At 60.0% G+C, this 26,627-nt stretch overlaps 1 protein-coding gene across 3 annotated transcripts; it reads right to left on the minus strand.

Moving 5' to 3' along the window:
* Positions 1 to 765: 765 nt before the first annotated feature.
* On the minus strand, positions 766 to 25,458 carry QSOX2 (quiescin sulfhydryl oxidase 2). Of its 3 annotated transcripts, none has more exons than XM_025261992.3 (12): positions 25,101 to 25,458; positions 16,225 to 16,325; positions 14,797 to 14,845; positions 14,165 to 14,270; positions 13,940 to 14,030; positions 13,055 to 13,200; positions 11,732 to 11,866; positions 11,364 to 11,493; positions 9,119 to 9,241; positions 8,058 to 8,208; positions 4,755 to 4,943; positions 766 to 3,048 (listed from the first exon to the last, which is right to left on the minus strand). In XM_025261992.3, the coding sequence occupies exons 1-12, from the start codon at positions 25,441 to 25,443 to the stop codon at positions 2,504 to 2,506; spliced, it is 2,109 nt and encodes a 702-aa protein (XP_025117777.3). In that variant the 5' UTR covers positions 25,444 to 25,458; the 3' UTR covers positions 766 to 2,503. The 3 variants fall into 3 exon arrangements, with proteins under 3 accessions (XP_025117777.3, XP_044782565.2, XP_044782566.2); XM_044926631.2 differs by lacking the exon at positions 766 to 3,048 and adding an exon at positions 4,022 to 4,546; XM_044926630.2 differs by lacking the exon at positions 4,755 to 4,943.
* Between the last annotated feature and the right edge of the window lie 1,169 nt (positions 25,459 to 26,627).

The raw sequence follows: 26,627 nt of genomic DNA on the forward strand, positions 1-26,627 counted from the left end.
AGTGACAGGGGCTACCAGATGGTACACTTACATTGGCACCAGCACCACACACACCCGGGCTGGGGGCAGAGTGTCCGCTGGTCACTCACTGCCCTGTCCGACTGGCACACCAGGGGGCTGCCCATACCCTCAGGGCGGGGTGGGTGGGTGGGGGTGCTGTCCGCGGTGCTGAAGGAGGCGCGGCGGCCCACCTCCCCCGACTGAGCCTGCTGCCCAGCTGGAAAGGTGAATTCACAGAAAATTTAGCCAGGACTCCCCCAAGCTACACTGACCACTGGAGACCTCTCCACCACAAAACAAGGTGTGGGAGGCGGTAGAAAGAATCAACAGTTCAGCACCGGGGGCAGTAAGCAGGTGCAGGGGCAAAGCTGAGGGGAGGGGCTGCTGGGCACTCTGGTCTGCGGGTCCTCAAGGTTCCCTGAACTGGCGCCTGCAGTACCTGTGAGCAGGATTCCTAGGCATCTCAGTCGCCATCCCCTCCCTCTTCCCCTCTGCGGGAGGGGGACTGTGGTCCCGCTCTCCCTCAGTCCAGCTTGGCCCTGAGAAGATCAACTATTGGGGACTTCCCATCTTTTACCTTCTGCCTGTCCCTGAGCTGTCTTCCAAAGAGTTTCTGATTCAATACTGGACATTGTGAAATTTCAGAGGTCCAGTCCATACACCCTTGCCAGACACCCCATCACTGGTAGAGCTAGTTTTACTTCAAAACAATTACAATTTTTTCAAATATCGGATTTCTTTATTTTTAAAATGTGCACATTAGAGTTTACTTAAATACAAAATGTTTATTTTTCTTGCAGGTAAGAAATTTCAGTGACATTTCCATGTCAATTAGCTTCTTTTTAATCAAAATCCTTCCATTAAAAATAAATATACATTTAAATTATTCGACTATCATATTTATCAGTCTCAATACTTACAACTTTAGAAAACAGAACTTAACCCTTGCCTTAAGGGAGCGTCCAGCTCTGAGCAGCGACGGGACACAGTGCCGCGGCCACCCTGACCTGCCGCCCCTCAACCTGCAATATTATCAGGAACCCTGAACGCCGATGTCGCCCATCACTGGGTTCTGTCAAGTACACAAGACCGCCCACCCACAGCACCATCCCAGTTCCTGCTGTTGAGAAAACATACTTAGGGGAGAAAATGACATTTGGCGCAAACCAAAGGCAGTTTAATTAATGGTTCTGAGCATATTCCTTTGGGCTGTGTGTACATTGGCCCAGTTTTCAAGTTGAAAAGAAACAACAGGTGTCTTCAGTAACCCAGGCACACAGCTCAGCCACTAAGACAAGCCCGTGGCTTTTAAAACACAAAGGCTTCCAGGGATTAAAAAGTGTCCAAAAAAAAAAAAAGTGTCCAACAGAAGAAAGCTCTCAGCAAAGAAGTGGAGCGTTCCCTGCCCAGAGGCCTCGGGTCACACCTCCCACTGAAGGGGACCACAAAGCTGAAGGCAGTTGTCCGAGGAGTTGGCCACCCCTCTTCCCCAAACTGTCAGGCGGTCAGGGTGCTCACTAAACACAGGAACTGGAGTGCAGAACAGGCGTGGTGGGAGACACCGTGACACCCACCAAAGTCACACACACATACACACACTCAAAGGGAATGCTCCCTGCCGTGGTTGTTTCTGTTTAGTTTACATTTTCAGAGGCAAATTTACTTCTAAGCTTTTTGGGTTTTAATAATGTGTTAAAACCATTCAACATTAGACAATTAAATCATCAAAGCCTGGGAGCCTGTGGTGAAACAGCTCCAGAAAATGAAGCTTGGCCAAGACCACAGTCTGACCCGCTGCGGGCCATCATCTCCCTCCCACTGACAGCGGGGCTCTCGCAGGGACTTGTATGTGCCGGGGGATGACCGCACAGGATGAGGGTGCCTCCGGAGGCCCCAGAGAGCACCCCCTGCCACGGTGGGGCTCAGCGCTCCGGGTCCGCATGGTAGACAGACTAGGACCCCCTTACAGCCTCGTGTCACCAAGCTGACCAACAAAGACAGCGCCCCCGAAGGGCCCGCCTCCCCTCCACACCCCCGACACTCGGGGCTTCCCTTCCCTGGTCCTGAGCGGCCTCGGCGCCCCAGAGACCACCAGCAGCTGAGAGGCGCAAACGCAGGGAATCACTGAGCCCGGCTCCACGGAGCCGCAGAGGGTGGCGGGCGGCATGGAGCTGCAGAGGGCAGCGGGACCCGGCGGCGGGGGGAGGGTGTGGGCTTTTCTCCCCGACTCCCAGAGCGAGGCCCTGCAGTCAAGGAACTTGAGGTGAAAGCGGGCGCAAAGTCCTGTTCCTGGGGCTTGGCCACCCACGTCCGTTTTCAGACCCGGAAGAGTGAAAACAGAGTCTTTTTGCTCTAGGATCTGTAGGGGACACATCTGGGCCACGCAGGCGGGGAGCGGAAGGACCCCTCGAGGGGCCGCCAAGTCCGGAGTGTGGACGATGTCCCTGATCTGAAGAGCACAGCGGCAGCCCCGCTGGAGGCGGTTCCACAGTCTTGCCACGTCCTATACGGACGGATGGTGGTACTTGACTTTCCACCGCTTGGAGCGCACGCGGAAGAAGAAGTACATGACCATGAGGAAGAGGGACGAGGCCACGTAGAGCACCACGCAGAGGCTCATGTCCAGGCTGGAGAAGCCCATGCCCAGGAAGGCTGCAGCCGCCTCAGCGCCCCGGCGGCCCTCGCCCCCCGCCCAGCTCCCGAGCGGCAGGTCCAGGCCCGGCTGCGACCTCTCGGAAAGGCGAGGCCGGGGGGGCAGCAGGCTGGGCGGACGCAGGCTCTCGGCACCGTGGTCTGCGGGGGGCTGCTCCGGGGGAGCCTGGCTGCCCTCCTGCTTCTCGCCCGGGGCCGGGGCGCCTTCGCCGGGGCCCCCCAGGTCCACGGAGTGCGTGTCCACGAGGTTGTCCCTGCCGTAGTGCTGCTTCAGGAAGAGCAGCACCTGGCCCTCGTTCCAGGTCCCCAGGCCCTTGATCTCCTCGTGGCAGGCTGGGCAGAGGTCTGGGCTGGGCCACGGCACCTTTGGGAACTTGGGGTCCTCACTCGGATGCCCTGGAGGAGGAGGAGGGCCGTGGTGAAGAGATCTTCCGGCCGCCTGCCCCACACCCTGGGGGCCTTCCCCCCCTCCCCCGCCACCCACCACCCTGTCCCTCCCACCCTGCCCTGCACAGCCACCCACTTCCCTGAAGCACTCGCAGCACAGGAAGTGTCCTCACGTGGGCACCGCCACTCCCCTGGCCAGACCCTGCCCCAAACACCCAGAAGGGGCTGGGCGAGTCCCCGGCTCAGCGCCCTTGACCTTGGCCCATGCTGAGGTGCGGTCCTCCCTTCCCTAAGGTGCCCCATGGGTACAAAGACCTCCAAGAGGACCCTCTCCTACACCTTCACTCTGGCTCACTCGCTCCCTTGTTCAGCACACACGCGGGCAGAGCACGGCCTGGGCCGTCAGCCGTTGTTTGGGGGCGAGACCTGGAGGCAGAGCCGGGCAGCCTCGCATGCACAGCTGCACTTCTGAGCCGCCGGTTCCCTTTCACTCGCAATGTAGTGACGGCCCTGGACCCCGGGGCTCCCACAGGCCCAGAGGGCAGCAAGTGTGGCCCCATGGGCTCCCGGGACTCCCTGACCTGACCGGGCACGCCTTGCCACCCAGTCCTTCTGGACGCACACGTCAAGGAGCCACTTCGTTAGTGGGGTGCTCAGGACAGGCTGCGCTGGGCAGCAGCCACAGGACCATGAGGACCTCACGGCCCAGGTGCTCCCCTTTGGGGTCTGGAAACACACCCCCCGAGACAGAGAGGGGCTGCTAGAGTGTGTTCCACAGAACCACACAGACCTCACCCCCGAGGCGGGACGGAGGGGCTGGGGGACACACGGAGTCACAGAAGCGACCCCATCTCAGGCTGCCCTCACGCAGCACTGCACACAGAGCCCGCTCAGGGTGGCCTGGCTGGGGTCTCGCTGGCTGCTCCAGGGCTGAGCGCTGCCATGACGGGGTCACCACGAGACCCCTGTGAGGGTGGGGGGCAGCCGGGGCAGGAGGGCCCTGACGTCCTGGACGTGGAGCCGTCAGAACCAGGGCCATGGCAGATGGGCCTCCGCCTACAGCCGTGGGCAAGACACAACTCCCAGGTGACCGGACCCGCAGCCCCTCAGCCCCACGTCCAGAAAAACCAATTTTCTTTAGTGGTTTAGCTGTAATATGTTTTTATAATACAGTGGATTAAATAAAAACCAACCGTTTAGTGGCATTTTCTATTCATCTCTATTAAGACTTATTTCTCGGCGGATTATGTTTAAGCCTAATTTTAATCTGCCAGTGATTTAGGAACAGTTTGAGTTACTTAACTCTGAGAAAATATGTGCGCCCCAGTTTTTCTTCAAACAAAACCACTCTGAGGAGTTTGGTCTAAGATCTGAGGGCAGATTTTAATGACACTAAAATCCCTTGTTGACAATGAACTGTATTCCCAGTCTTCCACCGTTGCGTTTACTGAGGGCCTAGCAGGCTCCCCAGGGCAAGGGCACGTCCACGTCCACACAGCTGGGAGCCCTGCAGCACGAGAGCGTCTGGGAAGGCCGGGGACGGGAGCTGGGGACAGGAGCTGGGGACGGCTGTGGCCTGCCAGCTGCCGGTAAGGTCACTAGGAGACTGACACCTGATCCGCACAGACGGCCCGGCCGTGGCCCCGCAGGCAGGCAGCCCCCGCCGCCCACATCAGGCCCTGCACAGGCTTGGCCACCCAGTGGCTTCTGCTCACCTGCCAAGCGGCTGTTGACCAGGTTATGCTTCTTCCAAAGCCATAGAATCGCTTGGTCCGGGGTTTTCACGGAATCTATTGATTCTTTAGCCATTTCCTCAAAATGCTCGCCGCATTCCTTACACCCGAAGAAGACGTGGACGTACCTCCTGATGGTCTGCAGCACAGCCTGCGGGTCGTCCTCGAGACCTGTGCAGGGACCAAGGCACCCGACGGTGGCCACCAGCACCTCAGGGTCAGCAGAGCTGTCGGGGGAGCCGGGACGAGCGAGTGCCTGACGCGGGCCGCGGGCCAGCCCCCGGGAAGAAACTGGCTCCTTCCCAGGTGTCCATGGCCACCAGACGCTGCTGCGCACCCTCAACACTGCACCAAACGTGCACACCCCATGGGCAGGCAGCTGCCTGTGTCCAGCTGCTGGACCTGCTCCAAGGCCCATGCTGGTCCCCAGGGAACAAGCCAGAGGCCTGGAGTGGCCAGGTCCACCAGGACCCCCAGCCCCAAGACCAGCCCAGAGGCCAGAGTCTACATCCCGTGTGCCATCCCTCCTGCCCTACAAGCAGCCCCAAAGGCTGGGCCAGGGCCGGGGCGGCTACTCATTCGAAATCTCGTTTGTTTTGCTTTGAAATCCTTGCTCGATGCAAGCCCGAGTGTGGACACGGCCTTAGGAAGTGCCTCCAGGCGTGACTCCAGCCCCGGTCTTTGTGGCCCGTCTTTCCCGGATGGGTCAGCAGCGGCCGGGCTCCAGGCAGTGGGCCTCCAGGCAGCGGGCCGGTGTAGGCCTGCCCTCATTCAAACAGCCCGAGCCTCTCGGTGTGAGGAAACCCTCTTATCTACCAGCCACACAGACGGCGTTCGCCCATGTGTCAACAGACCCTAATGGGACCCAGTGCCTGCATAAAGGCCCTGGGGATGGGGGCAGCCCATCTGAAGAAAGCAACCCCCCAACATCAGGGTGCAGCACGCACCGTGCTGAACGGATGAGCCCGAGGAGCCCCGGGGGGTGGCCGCAGGGCGGGACCAGAGTCCTGTCCAGACAACTAATGCGGGGGATTGAGTGTGCACACAAGAGACCCGTGAGATTAAAACAGATTAGACGTCAGCATTAGAAGAAAGGCAGCAAAATAACGGGGGTGGGGAGACGCGGTTACGGAGACTGAATCGTCTTAACAGCAGGCCTTCAGGAGCCCTCTCTCCCCACGGCCGGCAGGAGCCGGGGAGCCAGCCTGCCGGGAGAGGCCCCAGGGGGCATCGGCCTGGCAGGTCCTGTGCATCCCTCAGAGAAGGCCCCAAGCAGCACGTGGCCACCGCCTAGCGCCGTGTTCCCGTGGGCAGCGGGGGCGCCCAGCGCGAGGCCACCCGCGCAGGCTGAGGACTCACTGCGGCCGGGCTGCGCTCCCAGCCGTGAGCCCTGGGCCGACATCTGCCGTGCCCGGCGGGTAATCCTCCCCGCCTCGTCCCCACCGAACCTCTGCACACTCGGGCCGCCCTAATCTTTAAAGTGGACAAGAACCATAAACCCTACCTGGGGCGGATTAGAGGCGCGGCAGGCTTTTTAGTCGATGGGGTTTAAGCGTGCAATAAGGAGAGGAAAAACCTTCCAAGACATAATCCGGGTCTCAGTCTGACCCAATTCCCTCGGCGGGAGACAGACTCCTCGGATATTGCTTCCATTTACACCGACTGAGGGGACGGACGCCCGAGGTCTCTCGGGCTGTGCGCCTGTTCCCGGCCGCCCACAGGCCATGGGCAGCGGCCCCGCGGCGTTTTTCCAGAGCGTCCCGGCTGCTGGCTTCCCTCTTGGTCACCACCTCTGTGTCCTCTGCAGAGCGTCCCCCGTCAGCACAAGGACTGGGCAGTGGAGGCTCCAGGGCCCCAGCCGGCGCCCGCCCGCAGCACTAAGCCTCTGAGCTCACCTGCTGTTTGGAGCCCCAGGTTCCTCCTGAATGCACCCAACACATTCTTCTGTGTGATTCTCAAGAGAAGCCATGGTTTAAAGCACCTCCCCACCCCCAGCCCCGGGGCGTAGACGTCCAACACCCCCTGGAAGTGAGGAGGGGCAGGGATGCCCTAAGAGGCCGTGGGCCCCCTTGCTGCGCCCAACAGGTGGGTCATGTCCCTCCACCCCCCCAGCCTGGGCCGGGGGTGTCTGAACCACAGGCCGTGGCGTAAGTGACACCCAGGCCCTGAAGCCCCTCCTTGGCCCCCGGGGGAGCTGCACTGCCCAGGGCCTCCGCTTCCAAGTCTAGAGCACTCAGCTCCCACCCGCTCAGCAGGCCCACAGGTGAGCCTGTCCCAAGAGCTGAGCCCCAGAACCTGGAGCAAAAACCTGGCGCTGGGTTCAAGCCATAGCATTTGGGGTCTGTCTGTTACATAGCAAAGGGGAACTCTAAAATAATTTTACAATTTTACTGGAAAGAATATTGACCATGTGGATCCAAGGACTCCACTCTGACTCTACAGATGTCAGTGATGATTAAAGAACGAAACCACAAGATAAGCTGATACCCGCAAGGCTGCCAGGGCCCTGCGTCAACTGTGGCACACACCACACGGTCCAGAGAGGGTCCAGAAGCCCAGCACGGCTTTAGTGACTGAAGGACACAGCGTGGCCCCACTTGCTGCCGCCCTGTCTGTGTCACCCCTGCCCCTCGCGGGCCTGGGAGCTTCCTTCTAATGAACCAACATGGCAGAGGTGACGGACAGGCCCCCAAGGGCTCCGGAACAGCCACTGCCCATGGGCAGGCTGCACGGCAAGGGACCGCTGCCACCCACGCAGGGCGCAAGCCTGGGGAGGGCATCCAGCCCTCCATCGTCCCCCACCAGCCCTCAGAGGAGACCCCAGCCCTGGCTGGTACCCTGCCCTCAGGCTCTGGGGGACCTGAGATGGAAGACCCTGGCCAGGGCACACCTGAGCGCCTGCCCAGAGATGCTGTGTGTACGGAGTCCGCACTGCTCCAGGTGACTTGTTATAAACAAGACACCACATACCTCCCCAAACGGGTCTCACACTCCTTAAAGCCAAAAAAAAAAAAAAAAGAGGCGCCAACACCGAGAGGCATTCCTGGCCAGTGCACTCCCAGCCCTGAGATGCACGGCCCGTGGGTCAGCCAGGCCCCGGCCTCCAGGGCAGATGGATGGGCCACATGTGGGTGCCTCCCGCGCTGGGGCAGGGGCTGAGCAGGGCTCCTGAAAAGACGCATGCCTCCGTCCTCCTCGGCACAGACCCGGGCACCCGAGGGCCCATCACCCTCTGCAGGCAGCATAGTGCCCATGCAGGTGACCCGGGGCAGGGCGGCTGCTCACCTGTGCCATCCAGGGCCTTCGGGTGGGTCCCGGCTCCAACAGTCAGAGTGTGGAACAGTTTCCAGAGAGAACACGAGTAGCCCCTCAGCTCCGGTCGGCTTCCTTGACATCCAACCCACTTTATGTGATTAGTGAGAAATATCCCAGAAATCTGGGCAGAGAGGGGTGTGGAGAGAAGGAGAGATACTGAATTGTTAAAATTAACAATAGCTGGTGACTGTTCTGTCTCAACTGCATGGTGGTTACACAGGGAGTATCTGTCTGAAAACTTTATCAACTACGAGTACGGTTAAATCCAGGAACAAACCGAAGAAACAAGTCTCTATTTTACTGAGTTCTCAGAACATGGAGCCGTGGCCAATTGTTTCATCTTTGGGAGAAGGGAAGCTTCCACCTGGGCCGTGATGAACCAGCAAGAGGAAGCATGCAGGACGCCCGCCATTGTTTCAGGTTAGAATTAGTTGTAATGAGATTTACAGAAGACTAATAATGATAATAAAGGAATTCAATTGTCAGACAATTCTCAGTTAGAACAAACAGGATCTTCACTTAACGAGCAGAGAGCTGATGGGCCTGAGCTTGTAACAGTCCATGAGTGTGGGCTGCAAACGGCCCCTCAGGCCCTGCAGGCGACACGCAGGCCTGGCCCCGGGCCGTGCTCCTGCTCTCAGCCACCTTCCGGTCACTCGGCCTGGGGCCCATGGAGGGGAGGCCAGGCCAGACACTGGCACCTGTAAGGCGGCCAGAGCAGACCCCAGGGAGCCCACACCCTGGGCCTGCAGATGCAGCGGCCGGGCAGCTCAACGGGGCGTCCATGCCGGACATGTTGTCTTTATTTACTCCTTTTTCAGGTGTGAGATATAGATGAGTTTACTAATAATTAAAAAAGAAACCCTAGTGCTACCTCCCTGCGGAAACCCCTCATCGTCTCAGTCAGCTGACCGAGACCCTAGCCTAGGGAGCCATGGGAGGTCGTCATGGAAACCAGGACTGCAGACCAGGAACACGGGGGCGGCGAGGGGCTCCTGGGCAGACTTCCCTCTGCAAGGGGGCCACCTCACCCGCATCTTGTTGTTGACCAGGTCAAGCACGGCATCGTAGGGGATCCTGTCCAGCGGAAGGCTGGCCAGCCACTCCTGCAGCATCTCCAGCAGCTTCCTGACCGGCGGTCGTCCGGGGAAGAGCTGGGCAGGAAGGACCACGCTTAGGGACTGTTCAGGGAGCACGCCCCACGGCAGGCACGGCCTCCAGGGGGCCGAGACCAGGCCTGCCCCGACCTGACCCACCAGCTGCCCGAGAACCAGGTGGGAGTCTCTCCAGAACACAGACGAGGCGGCCTGGGGGCTGCACCTCCCCTTCCTCCAGCCCCACCACTGCCCTCACGCCTGACGACAGGCCCACGGCCACCCAGGACCTCATTTGTCACGCTGCCAAGGGCTCGGGGGGCCTCTCCGAAGTCACTGCCGACTCAGTCAGTCCGCGTGCCTCAGCGTAACTTACACCCATCCGCTGCTCCCCTTACTCCCCGCCATCACCAGCCGCCCCCCACCCCCCACCGGCTCTGCCCGTGGACTGGAGAGGTGTGCACACTCGAGGCTTCCGTGCAAACAAGTGCCACCCGCTGCTCAGCTGCACATGGACACTCAGGCCATGCTGCTGGCACCACGGCGCCAGGGAAGCCTCGAGCAAGGAGCCCACAGCTGTCCTGTGAGGACCTTCGCTCAGAAGCTGCCAATTACACGTGCAAATTAAGGGCTGACGCCACCCTAACGATAGCGTTGGGACCAAAAACGCCACGTCTTCAACTCTGCAAAGTCTGGGTTTTTCCTCCATCAGTTATAGAGCATCAGTATCAATTGACCAGCATTTCAAGTTTAAGTAAACTTCAAACAAGTTGTTAAGAATAAGCTATGCTAATCTTATAGGCCGTGCGTGCCCTCCAGCCTGACACCAGAAAAGACGAGGACAAAGAACTCGTGTGCAGAGCGAGACCCCCGTCTTGACACGCTAATAGCTGGGCAGTCAGGGGGGCACTTTCTCAAAGGAACGAGAATGGTGCGAGAGCTCTGACCTCTGAGGTCATCTCGACACTTTCCATTTATTCATTTGCAACACACCATGCAGCTTTCTATTCCCTTAAACATTAGTTCTAGCTCTTTAATTTTTTAAACAATCTTACTAAGTAAACTCTGACCAGCTGAATTGTTGCTTCCGAGTTGCTGTGTCAGCGGGGCTTCCCAGGTGGCGCTACTGCTAAGGAGCCCACCTGCCAAGCAGGGGGCGTGCGAGGCGCGAGCCTGATCCCTGGTGGGGAGACCCCCGGAGGAGGGAATGCAGCCCACTCCAGTATCTTGCCTGGAGAATCCCATGGGCAGAGGGGCCTGGCGGGCTGCGGTTCATGGGGTCGCAGAGCTGGACACGACTGAGCGTGTGTGCATGCACGTGTTGGGGCTGCACACTTGGCTACAGGAATCATTTCAAACTAAGTTTCCTTATCTCTCAGGCAATAATAAACAGTATCTCAGATCTTGTCAGATCATGTCAGAGGCTATACAGAGTGGCCTCTGGAAGCAGATTCCTCCCGAGGCAGTGCAGGATCAAAGGTGACCAACAGGTGGGAGCGACCCAAGGGCCTGGGCTCTCTCTGAGGTCGGAGAGCAGAGGGCCACAGCAGGGCTGCCGGGCCAGCGGAACAGGGTGCAGATTCACCCCAGGGGGCAGGGACACCCGACTGCCTGAACCTCTGCCCACAGACCGTGGGCCCGGACTCTTAGCTCGGGAGCTCCGAGTTCTCAGCAGGAAATGGATGCCGCCCGACAGCTCCTCACTTCTAGACCCGAGCAAGCACAAAGCCACCCCTGCCCCACCTACTACTAACGTTGGGCATGCCAACCTGGCCCACCCCCAGGGCCCACCCAATGCACCGGCCACAGGCGTTTCCTCCCTGTAAGCCTGCCACCCTCCATCTCCACTGACCCCCAGACACACAGGCCTCCTGCCCACTCCCTGCTCCCCGCATGCTCCCTTCTCATCCTGCTGTCTGCCGCCCACTCACAACTGGCCTGGCTTGGCCCCCCCTTAGACCACACTGAGCCCTTTAGACCACCGAGCCCTTTAGAACACACCAAGCCACGCTCCTGCACAATCCCCTCCTCTCTGCTCCACACACCCCCACCTAGCGCTCGTCTCCAGCACCCTACACAGGGACTCCACCTGGGCAGGACTTTTGTGCCTGCCACGTACGTCCCCAGGCACACCTGGCTCCCTGTGGCCAGGGCCCCCACCCCGGGTCAGACGCCCACACACCTTGGCCAGGACAGTGACGAAGTCCTTGAGCGTCTTCAGCTCGGCACCGGCCAGGGACCTGTGTGCGGCGAGCTCCACTCTCAGGAGGTGGTGCAGCCCTGACTCCAGGTCGGCCGTGTACAGCTTTGACCTGGGAGCGAGCACTGCCAGGTCAGGGGAACCCACCCGTCTCTCTAGAAACCCCCTGTTCCTGAGCCCAACCCCACCGAGGGGGACGCCCCCAGGACACCCCACCAGCAGACAACAGGGAGAATCCCCAAGAGGCCAGCAGGCGGGTGGTGGGCTTCTGAACGAGCCGCCCAGAGGAGCCCTGGGCCTGGACCCCCTCCCACGGCCGCTCCCGCAGCTTCCTGGGGAAGAACACTCGCCTGTCAAAGTCCCTCCAGACCACAGCTTCCGAGCTCTCCTCTCTGCTGGGTCTCCCAGGCAGGGAACCTGGTTTCTTCCTCACTCCCGGCAGTGACCTCAGGTAAGAGGAGAAAAACGACCGGAGGGGCTTCCCACTGCAAGAGGGGGGCAGGCGCAGGCTCAAGCCGGCTCTAGGGCCTGGCCCATCGGGAGGTGTCTCAGGGCAAGAGGGTCAGAGCAGCCCCCCACCCCTCGAGGGTGAGGGGGTCCACTCAGACCAGTCATTCTCTGAGCATTTACTGCAGATGTTTGAGGCGGGGGGGCGGGCAGAACGGTGACAAAGCCTGGGCCTCAGGGAGCTGGCCCCCAACCTGGGAACATAAGGCAAAGCCAGAACAGCACCAACCTACAGGTGTGAGCAGCACTAGGGTTCACTTCTGTTTGCTGGGGAGGTTAAGATGGCCCGGACAGTTGGTATGAGCACCTGCCAGGATCAGTTTTGTCCAAACCTGTGGTTTTTTACCTCAGACCCTCTGCCTGCAGGCTGCCAGCTCCACTCGGGGCGTCTGGGGCCTGGCAGCGAGGGGCTCCCAAGCGCAGCGGTGCAGCCCGTCTACTGCGGGGCTCCACCCTCCCGAGGCGGCTCAGGGGTCACCCGAAGGGCCCAGAGCCTGTTTTCATTCCCAAAGAGAAGGTGCAGCAGCTATCGCTAAATCCACTGTCTTTTCATTCTGAGGTTAGAGACACTTGCAACGTAAAACAAGTGTTTTTCCTTGAAATGAGATGGCAGTGTATTCAGGGGTGTATTCAGGGGAGGTCTGCTGAGCTGGATGCCCAGCTCTGCGAGCCCCAGAGACCTCTTTGCTTACCCTGAATTCCATTGTTTTTTAGAAAATACCAGACAGCCAAGGAACCACACGTGCCTGAGGCTCCTGGGTAGGGTGCCCTCGGTGCCCCAGTGAACTTCTTGGGGCGGGGGAGGCCCTGTCCACATGTGGTGACTCACCAAGAGCTCCGTGGACGCAGGTGGGGCTGGCCCTGGCCACTGGCTGTGGCGGGGGCCTGGCAGGCAGCTCAGGTTCCAGGAGGCACCCCTCTCTCACCCGTTATGCCCTCCCAGCCTCGACTCAACTCACTTCCTTTCCAGCTGAGCCTGTCTCACGGGGCACGGGCCCCACTGCAGAGGCCAGCAGCATCTTGCTGCTTCTGTGGGTCTCACAAGGTGACCGCCACGTGTGGGGCCAGAGCCGGTCCCCCCGCTTTCTATTCTGGAGACCAGGTGGTGAGTCCCCCCAGACCAGTGAGTGCCCACGCGGTGCGGGAGGGCAGCAGACGCTACTTACATGGTGACTGGTCCGTGTGACCCGTTCGGGTAGATCAGGTAGCAGGAGGGAAGGGAGGGCACGCCGAGCTTCTGCAGGAAGGCTGTGTCGGAACCCAGCGCCCGCCTCACCTCGATGCCCTCATATGGAATCAGGTCCAAGATCACCTGGGCGACAAGATGGCACGTCACCTTCTTGGTGGATGGCGGGGTCCACAGCAAACGCTATGCTGCTGAGCGTGCCTTCTTACAGAAACTAACAGCCTCTCAGCTCAGCTGCTCCCTAAGGCCGACCGCCACTGACACCCCTGCTGTGTTGCACATTCAGGCCCCCAGGGCTGCAAGGGCAGGAACAGCAGCAGCTGTGCAGACCCTGAGAGGGGTCAGAGCTGTGCTCCCCACACCCCCTCCAAAGCCCACCCCGTCAGACGGGGCTGGTCACCCCCAGGCGAGTGGGGGCCACACCCCAGCCTCCGCTCCACCCACAGGGCTTGCTTTGGGAGGCTGACAGCACCCCCTCCCGGTCAGGCAGCTGAAGGGCACTGGATTTGGCAAAGTTGGGAGTCCAGAATACAGCAGAGAGAGTCTGGACCATAACGCCTACTAGACAGAGGACACCCTCAGGGATGCTGTGTGTCCTGGGGACCACGTCCGCCGTGAGCCCACCTGGCCCCCCAGAGGAGGCGGCGGCACGCGGGAGCTGCTTCTGTCTCCTCTGGGAGGCAGCCCCCCACCCCATCCCAACTGTCTTCTCTGTAAACGAGTCTTCTCTAGTGAGTCTGCTGAATAACACATGGGCAATTCTGAGAATTAATGAGTGCAGAGCACACGTTCCAGGAGCTGAGGCGGAAGTCGCTACTGGCACGGAGTCTGAGCGCAGCGCCAGCACGAGGGGCGCAGACAGTACCTCGCGTCCAACATACGAGCTGTCATCTTCCAAGAGCACAGCCACGTACCGGTCACCTCGCTTGTCGATGAGTGAAAGGACGTCACTGGGCCTTTTAAGAAGACAGAGCCTTTTAGTGCCTTCAAGGCCACTGCACACCAGCGCCCACATCACTCAATGCACGTCTCTACTCTACAAAATTAAATTCAACTTGAAACGTGCCGCCTTTTCCACGGAAGCACGCACCTGATGGGGTCCAAGGACGGGCAGGCGGGGGGCCGATTGCCGTCTGTGTGGTTCTGCAGGAAGTTGATCATGGTCCGCCTCACCGTCTGCAGTTCTCGGTCGGGCCCTGTGGGGAGGCCCCCGTCACAGGCGAGTTGGCCCTGCTGAGCGCCCACCCCACCCCAGGGCCCCCAGGGCGCGAGGCACACACGGTGGAGTCACGCACAGACCACCTCACGGCGACCAGTGTGGGAACTGCTGAGCCCCAGCGCCCCCGGTGTGGAGCCAGGCCACAGGCACGTGTTCATCCACAGCCAGCTCAGAGGCAGTCCGAACGACCGACCTCACCTGTGGGCTCCGGGGCGGGGGCGGGGGTCACTCACAAAACTTCACCGGGGTGCCCTTGTGATGCGTGCACTTTTCCAAACTTTTGTTTTCAAAAAAGTTTACTTAAAAAAAATTTAACCACTGTATTTGCCAAAAGCAAACACTCTTGCTGAAACTGTGGCTGTTTAACCCTTCCGGGGAAGAAAGGACTGACAGCCTCAAGGCGAACCTGCTAAAGAGGGGGAGGGCAGGCCCGCCCAGGCCCTCGTCGCGCTGTGACGGACGCAGGAGTCTAGGAGAGTAAAAGACGATGTGTGTGTCCTTACCTTTAAAATTTTCTCCAGTTGTAAAGTCCTTTGTAAACGCTTTAAAATACTGAGGGGAAAAACCAACAAACACAAGTAAGAAGCAGCCTTGCCCGGCGCCTGTGTAAACGTCTAATCTTCAAGCAACAAAACGGCCATCATGTCTGAGAGCTTCAGTCTCATTGGTCCAGGAACTTCACGCTGACTGATGATGAAACCATGCTTCTATGGGCCTCTGTGCAAGGCAGTGTTTCTTCCAGACTCACGAGGGCTGCTCAGTACCAACCAGACCCGGGCACACAGGGGTTCTGCCCCGACAGGGCTGGGACCCCGACAGGACCCCCGCGGCTGGCACTGCCCCCCCAGGCTCGTGGTGCGCCAGCGCACAGGCTCCCGGGAGGAAGACAGGCTCCGCGACAGGGGTCTTCCAGCAGAGGACAAGCATTTTACGAGAACATTAAAAAACTTCTTCACTGAAAGACTCAGTGAAGACAATGGAGAAAGTGACGGCTGGGGTGACGACACCCCCTCTCACAGCTGGATGAAGGGGCGTGATGAAGACACACGGGGCTTGTACACCAGCCCGGAGAACACAGGCGGGACAGCGGGAGATGGGCCAGGACCGAACAGAGGCCACGCCCTGGCCCGCATCAGCACTGCACGCCAGGGCTGGGCCCCAGCCACACCCAGCGCGTGGGGGTCCCAGCAGCGTCCTGTTAGCTGAGGGGGGGGCCCCCGCACACACAGCACAGCGCCCTGTGGGGAAAGCCGAGACACAACAGGCAAACCCAACAGGAACGCGCTGAGGGGACCCAAGCCTGGACCCGCGCTCCAGGGGAGGGTGCCTTGGCGGGCAGGGCCCAGCCAGGGACGGACACACAAGGTCACCAGGTCAGCATGACGGGGAGAAGCAGCTGGCGCTGTGCACACAGGCGCGGGTTCAGGGCTGAGAGGGAGGGGGGCCCCCGAGCGTCCCGAGGCCACCTCCAAAGGCACAGCTTCCCTCCTCGGATGCGCTCCAGTGAGGCAAGGGACCACACACACAGGCACGTGCACGCAAACACACACAGGCACACGCGTGCACACACACACACAGAGCTGGGTGCGCTGCTCAGGTTGCAGTCGCCCCCTAGTGGGAGAGATGGGGCAGGCTCGTCTGCAGGGCGGCCACGGCCACTGGCACAGCTGGCAGGCACCAGACCCCCACCCCCGGGCAGGGCACCTGCGGGCCCCGCCTCACTTGGGCACGTGCTCTCAGGGCAGCGCTGGCCGCTCCCGCGCCTGCAGGCCTCGCTGGGTGTGAGCAGGCGCGTGCACAGTCCCAGTGTGACCCTGCAATCCAACGGGGTGCAACAAGAGGTGACCCCTGCACACAGAAGCCCCTGAGCTGGGAGACGCCCGCCCCAAGCCCCCGGCCGTGCGAGCGGCGGGCGGAGGCGCGGCGCTCACCCGGAAGGTGGGGTAGAAGTGGATGTCGTAGGCGCGGCACACCTCCTGGTTCTTCTCCTCCGCACAGTCCAGGGCGGCGACGCGGATGGCGGCCGCCCAGTCTGAAAAGCAGGAGCGAGACTGTTAGAGGGGCCCCGTCCTGGCGAGGACTGGGGGAGCTGAGCCCTGGAGACCCCAAGCGCAGCTCACACGAGCGAGGGCAAGGACGGGGGGTCACCTTCAGTCACCAGCTTCAGAGGAAGGGTCTCCCCAACACCCCCAGGTGAGGGTCTCTCTTTGGAAGACCTGCTCCCTTCTCCGGGACAGTAAGAGTCCCAAACCTTCGCTGGCTCCTCGGCCGGCTTGGGGACAGCCTGCAGGGGAAGCAGGGGGGCTGGCGGTCAGGCGCACACAGGGCAGCAGAGCAGTGCCTGAGCAGGACAGGCCCAAGAGGACCGGCCGGGCCGAGCCCCACTCACCGCGTCCTGCGGTCAGGTGACTTCTGAGGGGGAACCTGCGACTGTCCGTCCCTGAGCTGTGGTGAGTTCTGACAGACACCACCAGTCTAAAGCACTCACCTGGCTACAAGTCATGGCAAATGAGTTTTCTCTGAGTGCTGCTTAAGACTAAGACTTCAGAGTTACAGTAAAGACAGGCCAGGAAGGAGAGAGGCCAACCTGAGTACTACACGGACACCAAGGCTTGTGTATATCGGCAACTCACGATTGCTTTTGTTCCACCTAATGTTACACTTATGCTTAAAAATAGGTGCCTTCTTCCTCTGCAACTGTAAAAAGTATTTACTGATATTACCATAAAGCAAAAGATCAAGTGAAAAAAACACAAAACACACAGCTCCATCTTTCACGACCAATGACAGAACAGTGCTCCACTTAAGTGGCCACAGTGAAGCTGGCTCATCCTGAAGGCGTTTGAAAGGATGGAAGAAATCACAGAGCCCTCCTGAACCACAGGTCACGTCTTTCTGGAATCTCAAATTACAAGGAACTAAGGAACAACAGTCAACACTCTCGTCCCATCAGTGAGGCCGGAGCGCAGACGCGGGCAGGACACACGGCTGTGGGTCGCCGTGCCCCACCCAGCGGCCGACTGTGAGCAGGGAGCCCTGTCCTCTCCACTCAGCGCCTGTCCATCCCGCCAGAGCGTCTCACTTCTGCAACCTCCTCCCGGCTCACAAACACAGGGAATCAAGGCTTACTGAGAATTTCCATGACAAGCTTTTGCTCCATCTTTAAAAAAAAAAAAAAAGACTGCTCCAGGACCAGAGAGAGAGGAGACGGAACACGGCTCCAGGAGCTGACACCACGCACCCGCGGAGCCGGGCCCAGACAGAGAGAGACGGGGAAGACGCTCAGAGCCGCTCACGACGGTGCCGCTCTCATGTGGGACTTGGCCCCACATTCTTGCTTTTCTTAATAAGCACGCGCTACTTATGAAATGTAGAAAAGTGGAAGCTCAGGGTGCTTGTGGGGAGCATGTGCTCCACGTCTGTGCACCATGGGACCCGTGTCCTGCTCTGTTTGTACCTCCCTGGACTCCGGGGGCAGAAGGCCACAAACAGCGCCCAGCGGGGCTGCCAGGGAGAGGAGGCCCCAGGCCCGGGCGCAGCCCTCCTGACTCCAGAGGGCGCTGGCTTCACCCGGGCCCTGGTTCAACAGCTCCTGACTGTGAAGGAGCACCGCAGGCTCCAGGGGCTCACCCCACCGTCCCGGGCTCGGCCTGCAGGCCTGCACGGGGGCGGCCACGACCTCCAAACCGCCCCGGGGGGCCTGGCCCCCACCCCAGCCCCCCAGCCAGAGTCCCCCCACGACGCGCGCCGCTCTAGCACAGGACAGACCCCTCAGGCGGACACTCTACTGGCCTGGGCTCAGCCACCTTCCTCTTCAGGGTCACGAGGCCACCCCAGCCAGGTGCCCCTCCTGAAAAGCAACTGACCCCCAGGCCCAGCCCTCCTCTCGGGGTGAGGAGGGGAGGAACAGCCTGGCTCCAGGAACCGCTGGGTCCTGGCCACAGATGCCCTGGGCAGAGCAGCAGAAATGGGCGACACTTGGTACCAGCTTTGCTTTTCCAGCCTCCCAAACTCCTTCAAGTATCCCAGGCACCCAGTAGGTGGGCCCCACCCTTAAAAATAGGGTACACCTGCCAGTGGCTTCGAAAAGAAAGGCCTTGGCTTTCCCCAGGTTTTTAACCACCTGCTTATTCCCAGGGTAACAGTGAAAAGTTGAGGTGTTCCCTGAAATAGCAGCAGGGCCCCAGCATCAGTCTAACTGCGCTGAAACGCTCTGTGTTTAAGAAAAACTTACGCTGGACTGATCTTTCCTGGGACATCTCTAGTAAATGAAACACTTCGTAAATTTACAAGCGTGAGGGTTCCCTGCACCGAGTCCTTCCTAAGTCAGCATCAGGGTGTAATTTTCAAAAAGCCAAGAGCATGACTCATCACTGCAGAAGGAAGAGTCACACACGCCTTCGACCTGCTTACTGACAGACCCGGCTGGGGTGAGAGAGGACCGAGCCCACGGCCAGCAGGACCAGCCCTCCAGGACAGAGCTGGCTGATGCTGGAAGGCAAGAAGCCCTCAGGCTCCCCTTCCTGCTGCACAGAAGCGCTCTGCGTTGCTCCCCAGTGAGGTCTGTGAGCTCACTGCAGCCTGGGTCTGAGCCCTTAACTAATGGTCATGAAGCGAAAGTCAAACACAGGCACAGCCCTGAGGACTCAGCTTGGGGAGCCTGGGGAGCAGGCCCGTGTGGTACTGAGAGGACACAAGCCCCACCTCGGCTCAAGTTTCAAATGTGTCCTAACAGGGGCACGAGAAGAAAACGAGCCCCCGGGTGGTGACCGGCCAGGGGCAGTCACGGCAGTGCCCTGGAAGGCAGCGCGACTGTGAGGCGAGGGCCAGGCTGCCGCGTCCCCGGAGCCCAGACGGCTCGGGGTCAGTCTGGCCCGGTCATCGGCCCCAGGGCGCAAGCCAGCCGGAAGGCCGTCCCTCCTGCTCACAAGCTGACACCAGCTTCTGAACAGCCGACGGCCCTGGAAAGCCAGCGCCCCCACACCCCTCAGAGCCCATCCGCCCCACCGAAGCGAGACGGGGTGCTTCCCCTCCCCACAAGCACCCCCACTGGCCAGCGAGTCTCTGGGCCTCAGTCCTGCAGGGAGCAGCCGGGGACACTCCACGGAGAGAGCAGGCCGAGGGGCCTCTGCTGGAAGCCGCTCCTGCAGCTCGCGTGGCCGTCGGGGCTGGGCCCTCTGGACACGGCACCTGCTGGCCCTCCACGCGGTGGGCCCCTCGCCCAGCGGCCCTGCCGGGCGCCAACCCCAGCGTCCCGCTCACCTTCCTAGGACCTGCCCCCACGTCCAGCTGTTCACACTGCTGGCACTCCTGCGCCTTGTCCGTCCTCCCCTCTGAAGGACGGGGTCCACGTGGACAGGGAACGCACACAGAGAGTGTTCCGAGACGCACACAGGTCGCCGCAAGCCGGCGGGGACAGGACAGCTCCTGCTGGCCCAAGGACTCTGGGGTCCGCACGTGTGCACCCCATCGAGGCGGCGGCCCGGGGCAGGGCCCGGTGCCCGGCCTGCTGACGCCTCACGTGGCCCTTGACCACCTTTGAAAGAGGCCGCCTGTGCGGTGCGGGAAGGAGGCAGATGAGGGAGATTTCGGTGACAGGGGCACCAACAGCCACCACAGGCATCCCGGCAGATGGGCGGCTTTCACAGCAGCACAAAAGGGAGCTGCTCTGTTTTACCAGGGAGAATGCAAACCGTTTCAAAGGGTGAGCTTCAGGGTCTGCGCTCATTCAGCTGGTGCCCTCCCCTCCTCCTGCCTCTCCCACCTGTTGGGACTCCACACACAAAGGAGGGACGCGCCCTCGACTGAATGAAACCGCCTGCTTTCAGGACGAGGCCGCGCCAGCCGCCCCCAGCCGCCAGCCGGCGCGGGGCCTCCGCAGGGGGCAGCGCGGAGCCCCGGGCGCTCCTCACTTCCGCTCACAAGCCCATCTATTTTTAGGATCACGGACTTAAAAAAAATACCCGTAAAATAACCAAGCATGTCTACACAGCGAATTGCAATTTACCTCGGGTTTCCTTGTCCAGTAACTGTATTATTTATCCTCACAGGATTAAACTTCCCACCATTACTCGGCAAGTTCTAATAGAACGTCTATACAAGTCACACTTATGGTAAAGCATCCATCTCTTGAAGAAAACGGTCACAGTTCAGATTAATTAAGCCCTCGGGTTTCCGAGAACCCCGCCCCTGCGTCCTCGCCCCCGTGGTCCTCTCGCCCTCGGGAGGGCGGGCCGTCGGGTGAGGCCGCCCGCTCCCACGCTGCGCCGCTGGAGGGCGCTCTGGCCCCCGTGAGGCCCCTCCAGGCCGAGCAGAGGGCCTTCCAGGCAAGCTCCAAGTTCAGGACGCACAGGCCTGGGCAGAGAGGAAGCCTCGTGCTAAGGAGCGCGCCTTCTCCACCAGCCCCCAGAGCAGCCTGGAGTCGCGCTCTGCCTCAGCCTCCGGGGGCAGAGGGCCGCGACTGTCTCAGGGCTGCTCATCCCTGTGCTTGCACGCAGGTGTGTTTGCACGCAGGTGTGCTTAAGCTAGCACCGTCTGTGGTCCCGCAGGCCTTGCGGCACGCGCACTGTGAACAGCACCTGTGGGAGTGCCGGCCGGCTCTGTGGGCTGGGGCCGGGGCGCACAGCACAGGCCGCGGGCGGGAACCGCTCTGAGATCAGGGTCCCCCGGCCGCCCGTGAAGCCAGCGACATTCGCCAGCAGGGCTCCTCTGCTCAGTGTCCCAAGGGGCACGCGGCGGCGCCGTCCCTCTGGGTCCGGCTGCAGTGAAGCCTGGGTCTCACAGACAAATCTCAGTGCGGGGGAGCCCCTGTGGGGGGACGTGCCCCTGCCCACCTGCCTCTCCAGGATCCAGGTGGGGTCCTGCTCCATCAGCACACCACCCCTTCAGCCCCCCGGCTTCTCCCAGAGGACAGGGAGTGGCTGTGGGGACCATCAGCTGGTCTAGTTCACGTGCATGAAGCCTGCGGCCATGCGAACGAGGAGACTAGCTGGCGACTGAGGTGGGTGGAAGGCAAGCGGGGGCCTGGCCAGCCCTGGACGCACCAGGCGCGCGCCGCGGGGCCCTGGCACGCGCGGCCTGCCACTCGACGGTGTGGCCACATGGGTGTTGTGCGGTGGTGCTGCCTGCCAGGTCCTGCTTTCGTCTGAGTCTCTCATCAAGAATTCTGGGGGCGGGCTTCTCTGGTGCCTCAGTGGTAAAGAATGTGCCTGCCTGGAGACACAGGTTTGACCCCTGATCCAGGAAGATCTCACAGGCCGTGGAGCAACTCAGCCTGTGCACAACTCCCGAGCCTGCGCTCGAAAGCCAGTGCTCTGCAACGAGAGAAGCCGCTGCAGTCAGGAGCCCGAGCACTGCAACCAGAGAGAAGCCTGCGCAGCAACAAGGACGCAGGGTAGCCAGAAATAAACAAAATTACATTAAAAAAAGAATGATCTTGTATTAAAAAAAACCATTCTGGGGCCAATGACAGAACACCTCCCCCTGTGCCCCGCAAGACGGAGCGGAGGAGACACAGGCTGGACAGACGCCCAGGACCCGGCAGCCCCGACGGGCACTTTGGGCCTTGAGGAAGTCTCCGTGGCTGTCTTGGAGGTGTCTCCAGGTGGCAGCTGCCCACCCCCACCAGGTGTCTCAGTTCTCACCTCAAAAGGAGGTGGCGCAGAGACTGCGCTAACATTACAGCTCCGGGCAAGAGGATTTTCAGGGGCACAGCAGGGTTTGTTTTGTGAAGGACTTAGAAGTGACAGGCCTAAGCCAGATCTACACAAACGCTGGAAGGACGTTTGGCTGCACCCACAGTACCTCTTTTGTTTGTTAAGCCACCTTCATAGAAGGAAAAACAATTATTTTCAAAATCTTAAAAACGTCAGCAAAGAGCTCAAGTTCAATCCAAATCTTTTAGGAAAACAAAGGTGCCCAGATGCTGTGTACAGAGAGGCCCCGCCAAGGGGAGGAGCCCAGGCCCCCTGCAGACCCCTGCCCACTCTGAGCAAGTGGAGGAAGCCACTCAGGAGGCACTGGGGTGGGGGTGGGGGGGTTGGGGGGCAGCAGGCACTCCTCCAGCTCAGTGACCAGCCCCAGCCAGCAACCTCAAGTCAGGGAGCCGGGGCTGTACTGTAACCAGCCACTTTCTAGAAGCCACGCTGCTGTCGAGCGTGGCAGTGGAGGGTAGACTAGCTGAGTGGGCTGGACAGGGCATTTCAAGAGGGGAGGGAAGAGGCATCTGACGGGTCCAGGCCAAGGTCTGCGTGCCCCAGGGGCTCACTGAACCCCCTGTTCACAAAAGACTGACTGGGCCTGAAGCCGTGAGAGTGGGAGCAATGACTGCGCTCAGACTGGACCACAGTGTGGGCACTGGGCACCCCCGCCCCTGCAGGAGGGCCCCTGGCAGAAGCAAGGCGCTGGGCGGAGGGGCTGCACTCGCCTCCTCAGTGAGGGTGTGGGCAGTTCTCAACACGCTCCTCAGGGACTTCACAGAGACGAGGCACGGGAAGGACCCTGGGTTAGTCAGGTGGGAGCCCAGGATCCAAGAAGCAGGTTCCTCTAGCAGAGCGTTCTCATGTGCAGACAGCCACGGCGGTGGGGGGGGTGGGGTCCCTGCACCCCCTCGAGCCTCAGGCCCTCTCCTGCAGGTGCCTGGCGTGGTCAGTGGCCCCAAGACAGGGATCCTCCACCTCTGGGGCTTACGCTGACAGGAGGCCAGGCCTCACGCCCAGAGCTTCTGCTTCCGCCTGCCCGGCCTGGGCCCACAAGGTCTCCAGGTTAGCTCTCTCTGGGGACCTGACGTGGACATTGCCCAGTGCCCAGGCTCTGCCTCCAGTCAGAGCTCGTGCTCAGGGAGCCCCCGGCAGTCCAGCTCTCAGGACCCCCGTCCTCCCCCCGTCTTTGGAGCCACAGCTGTTTTTCACTCTCAGTCACATCTCCTTTTGTCTCAGGCCTGCTCTTCCTGCCTTCACTTGCAGAACGCCCAACTTGGCGTGCGTGCTAAGTTGCTCCAGTTGTGTCTGACTGTGCAACCCTAGGGACCATAGCCCTCCAGGCTCCTCTGTCCATGGGATTCTCCAGGCAAGAATACTGGACTGGGCTGTCATGCCCTCTTCCGGGGGATCTTCCCCACCCAGGGACTGAGCCCGTGTCCCTGACGCCCCTGCGCTGGCAGGCAGGCTCTTTACCACAAGTGCCACCTGGGAAACCCCAACTCTCTTAGGATAATCTTCTTTAGCCAACAGTTAGGCTAATCACACCACTAGGTGATGGATTTTACTACCAGATTGGCCAAAAAGTGCATCTGGGAACATACAGAGAAACCTGAATTAACTTTTTCAGCAACCACTAGTTTTCCGTTTCAAAAATAACTTCCCTTCTGAGCTGCAGGGACAATGTCCAAGGCTCCTTACATGCTGGTTGAACCACGCAATGGTTTGCAATATTCAAATCCTATTTACAACTTTTGTATTTCACACACTAAGCTGAAAAAAATCAAAATATGCACAAAACAAGTGATGACAACGTCTTGCCAGAGCAACGAGCATTAAAATTTACGTATCTGTGTTTCTGCCTCCCAATAACAAAAGAAAACTGACAAGTCCTCTTACTATTAAAAGTACTTGTTTGATGACACAGCAAAGGCTTAAAGGACACCTATTATGGAGCAGACCGTCCATTTCATGAAGTCTCTGACTTCAGTTCTGACCAGCGGCGAAGGCTCAAGAAAACACCAGATCAAAGAACAGACGCTTTACAATCAAGAAGTCCCAATACCTTGAGGCAAGAGAAGCCGCTAAAGATAATCACAATCACATACAAAAGCCTGATTTAGACTTTTTTTTTTTAAGTTTCCTTACGAATCTGTCTAGATATGAGAAAATCCCAACAGGGTTGGCTGTAAAAATGCAGTTCAGGAAGAGAGCCCATTTGTTACTCTCTCGCCCTCTGAAATATATAATTAGAGGTCAGCTCAGCCTCAGCAAAGTCCTGCCAAACCCTGCTCTTGTTGGGGACAGGCCCCCACTTCAGAGCAATTCGTGTTCTCTTCTGAAGCGCTGCCAGCTTGTAGGAAGGCTGCTGCAAAACCCTTAAACGGCTACAACTGTGCAATGTACAGCACGCCAGGAACTTAGTGGCTGATTAGCAATTCACACCGTGATGAGAAAGTGCCAAGCGTCAATAAAGTGTGGGAACGTGACCAGAAGTTTGGTGGGTGTCCAAGGCTGCGTGACCACGCACAAGGAACCAACCAATGAAATGCGGAAAGGTCTTTTTCTGCTTCCACAGAGAAGTCTCCAGCACAGCTGAACCTCTTTGAGTAGCCACCATATATGCTCAGCTCTCCAAACCAAAGGAGAATGAAGAACGACCTACAGGGAAAGCAGCCCGGGACAGGAACGGGAGCCTCAAAGAACCGGGATTCCAGGCAGCCGGGTGGAGTTACTGAGGACTAGATGAACGTCAGGACACAGCTAGGATAAAGACCTGGGACGGAGGTGGTTACTGAAGCTTTCAGAGACTCAACAAGAGGGTCTGGAGGGCTGGGACAAACGAGGAAGGCATCTGTGTCCCCAGCTGAGTGAGGGCGGTGGCGGGAGAGGGGTTCCTGTCATCCTGACTTGACAGCCGACTTCCCAGATCTCCATTGGGGCGGGGGAGGGGGGCGTCATACGAGGGATGAACCCGGGGTGCAGGCCAGCGGCCGCCGAGGCGGAGTGCCTCCAGAGGGCCAGGGGATAGGGACCTGAGGAGAGAATCCGGGGGTCGGAGGCGGCAGGCCAGAGACCGGGATCGGGCCCCCACGCCAGGCGCGCCTCACCTCTCACGTCTGCGGCCAGGGCCCGCCAGGTGGGCGCATAGCCGATGCAGTGGCCGCACCACGAGGAGTAGAACTGCACGAGCCACGCGGCCGAGCTGTTGGCGGTGGCCCCGCGCACGCTGCCGCTGTCCAGCACCCACACGGCGTCCTCGCCCGCGCGGTACAGCCGCGCCGCGCCGCCCGCGCCCGGCCCCGCCGCCGCCGCCAGCAGCACGAGCAGCGGGGGCAGCCTCGCGGGCCGCGCCGGGGGCGGGCGCCGGGTTCGGGCGGCCGCCGCCGCCGCCGCCGCCGCCGGGGCTCCCGGGCTGCGCGCTGCCGACGCCGCCGTCCCGGCCGCCGCCATGTTGGGAGTGCCGCGCCGCGCCTGACCTTTCACCCTGGCAACCGCCGTCACGAGCGCCGCGCGCGCCGGGCCCCGCCTCCAGCGCCCCGCCCCGCCCCCATCCCCGGCGGCCGGGCCCCGCCCCCGCGCGTCTCGGCCCCGCCTTCCAGGCGCCCCTCGGCCTCGGACCCCAAGCTCCAGGCTCTGCCCCGCCCCGCCATGACCACGCCCTCCTTCCCCGCCCATCGAGGCCAGGCTCCGCCCATTCACGTCCGCCTCCGAGGCACAGGCTCCGCCCCCCTCGCGCCCCGCCCCCACCCTCAAGGGCTGCTCAGACACCTCTCAAACCGCCCCTCGCCCCACCCCGTTCCGGGTTAGGGTCGCCAGATTTAGCAAATGAAGGTACAGGAAGCACCGTTAAATGTGAATTTCGGATAAGCAGCGAGGTGTTTTAAGTCTAAATGGAATGCAAATTTAATGAGACTCATTTAGACTAAAAACGCTTCGCTGTTCAACTGAAATTCACATTTTACTGGGCTTCCTGTGTTATATCTGGCAACCCTACCTGGGGCTTCGGAGGATCTGCAACCCTGACCTTGTTTTTTTTAATCTGAGATTTTTGACTCTTGGAAAACTTGCAAAACTTACCGCACAAACCCCGTGGATGTGTTACAGAGCTAAACTTGAGAACCTTCACGACTGATTGCCCTGCAAACCTAGGAAAGAAAGCGTCCTATGATTTGTTTGCTTAATTTAACGCGAGACCTGTTTTTTCTATTGCTATTCCTAATTGTTTTGTGCATATCAGATTTTCTGTGAACTGTGTGACCGAAAACAGAAAAGAAAGGAAGTGGACCACAGAACGGACATGAGTCAGCATCCGTCCTCTGTGGGCCTGGAAGTTCAGATTCCCATGTTCCAGGCCACCTCGCTATCACAGGGGATCAACAGTTAAATACGTAAATGATACGATTTGAACACAAACTACTTGATAGCCATGCAGTCATCCCTCTGCTCTTTGCATTGTGGGATGCTGTGTAAGATTTTGTCTGAAAAGGGTTTTGTTGTTTATGTTTCGAAGGTGAGAAAACCCTGGTTAAGGGGATCCAAACTAGAGCCCCCTGATGCAGGCACGTGTGCCCCCTCCCCATTCATTCTGCACTAACACTTGCTGGGCTTCTGCTACACACCAAGGCCTGGACACA

Source organism: Bubalus bubalis, chromosome 12 (assembly GCF_019923935.1).
Source record: "Bubalus bubalis isolate 160015118507 breed Murrah chromosome 12, NDDB_SH_1, whole genome shotgun sequence".
Taxonomy (NCBI): Eukaryota; Metazoa; Chordata; class Mammalia; order Artiodactyla; family Bovidae; genus Bubalus; species Bubalus bubalis.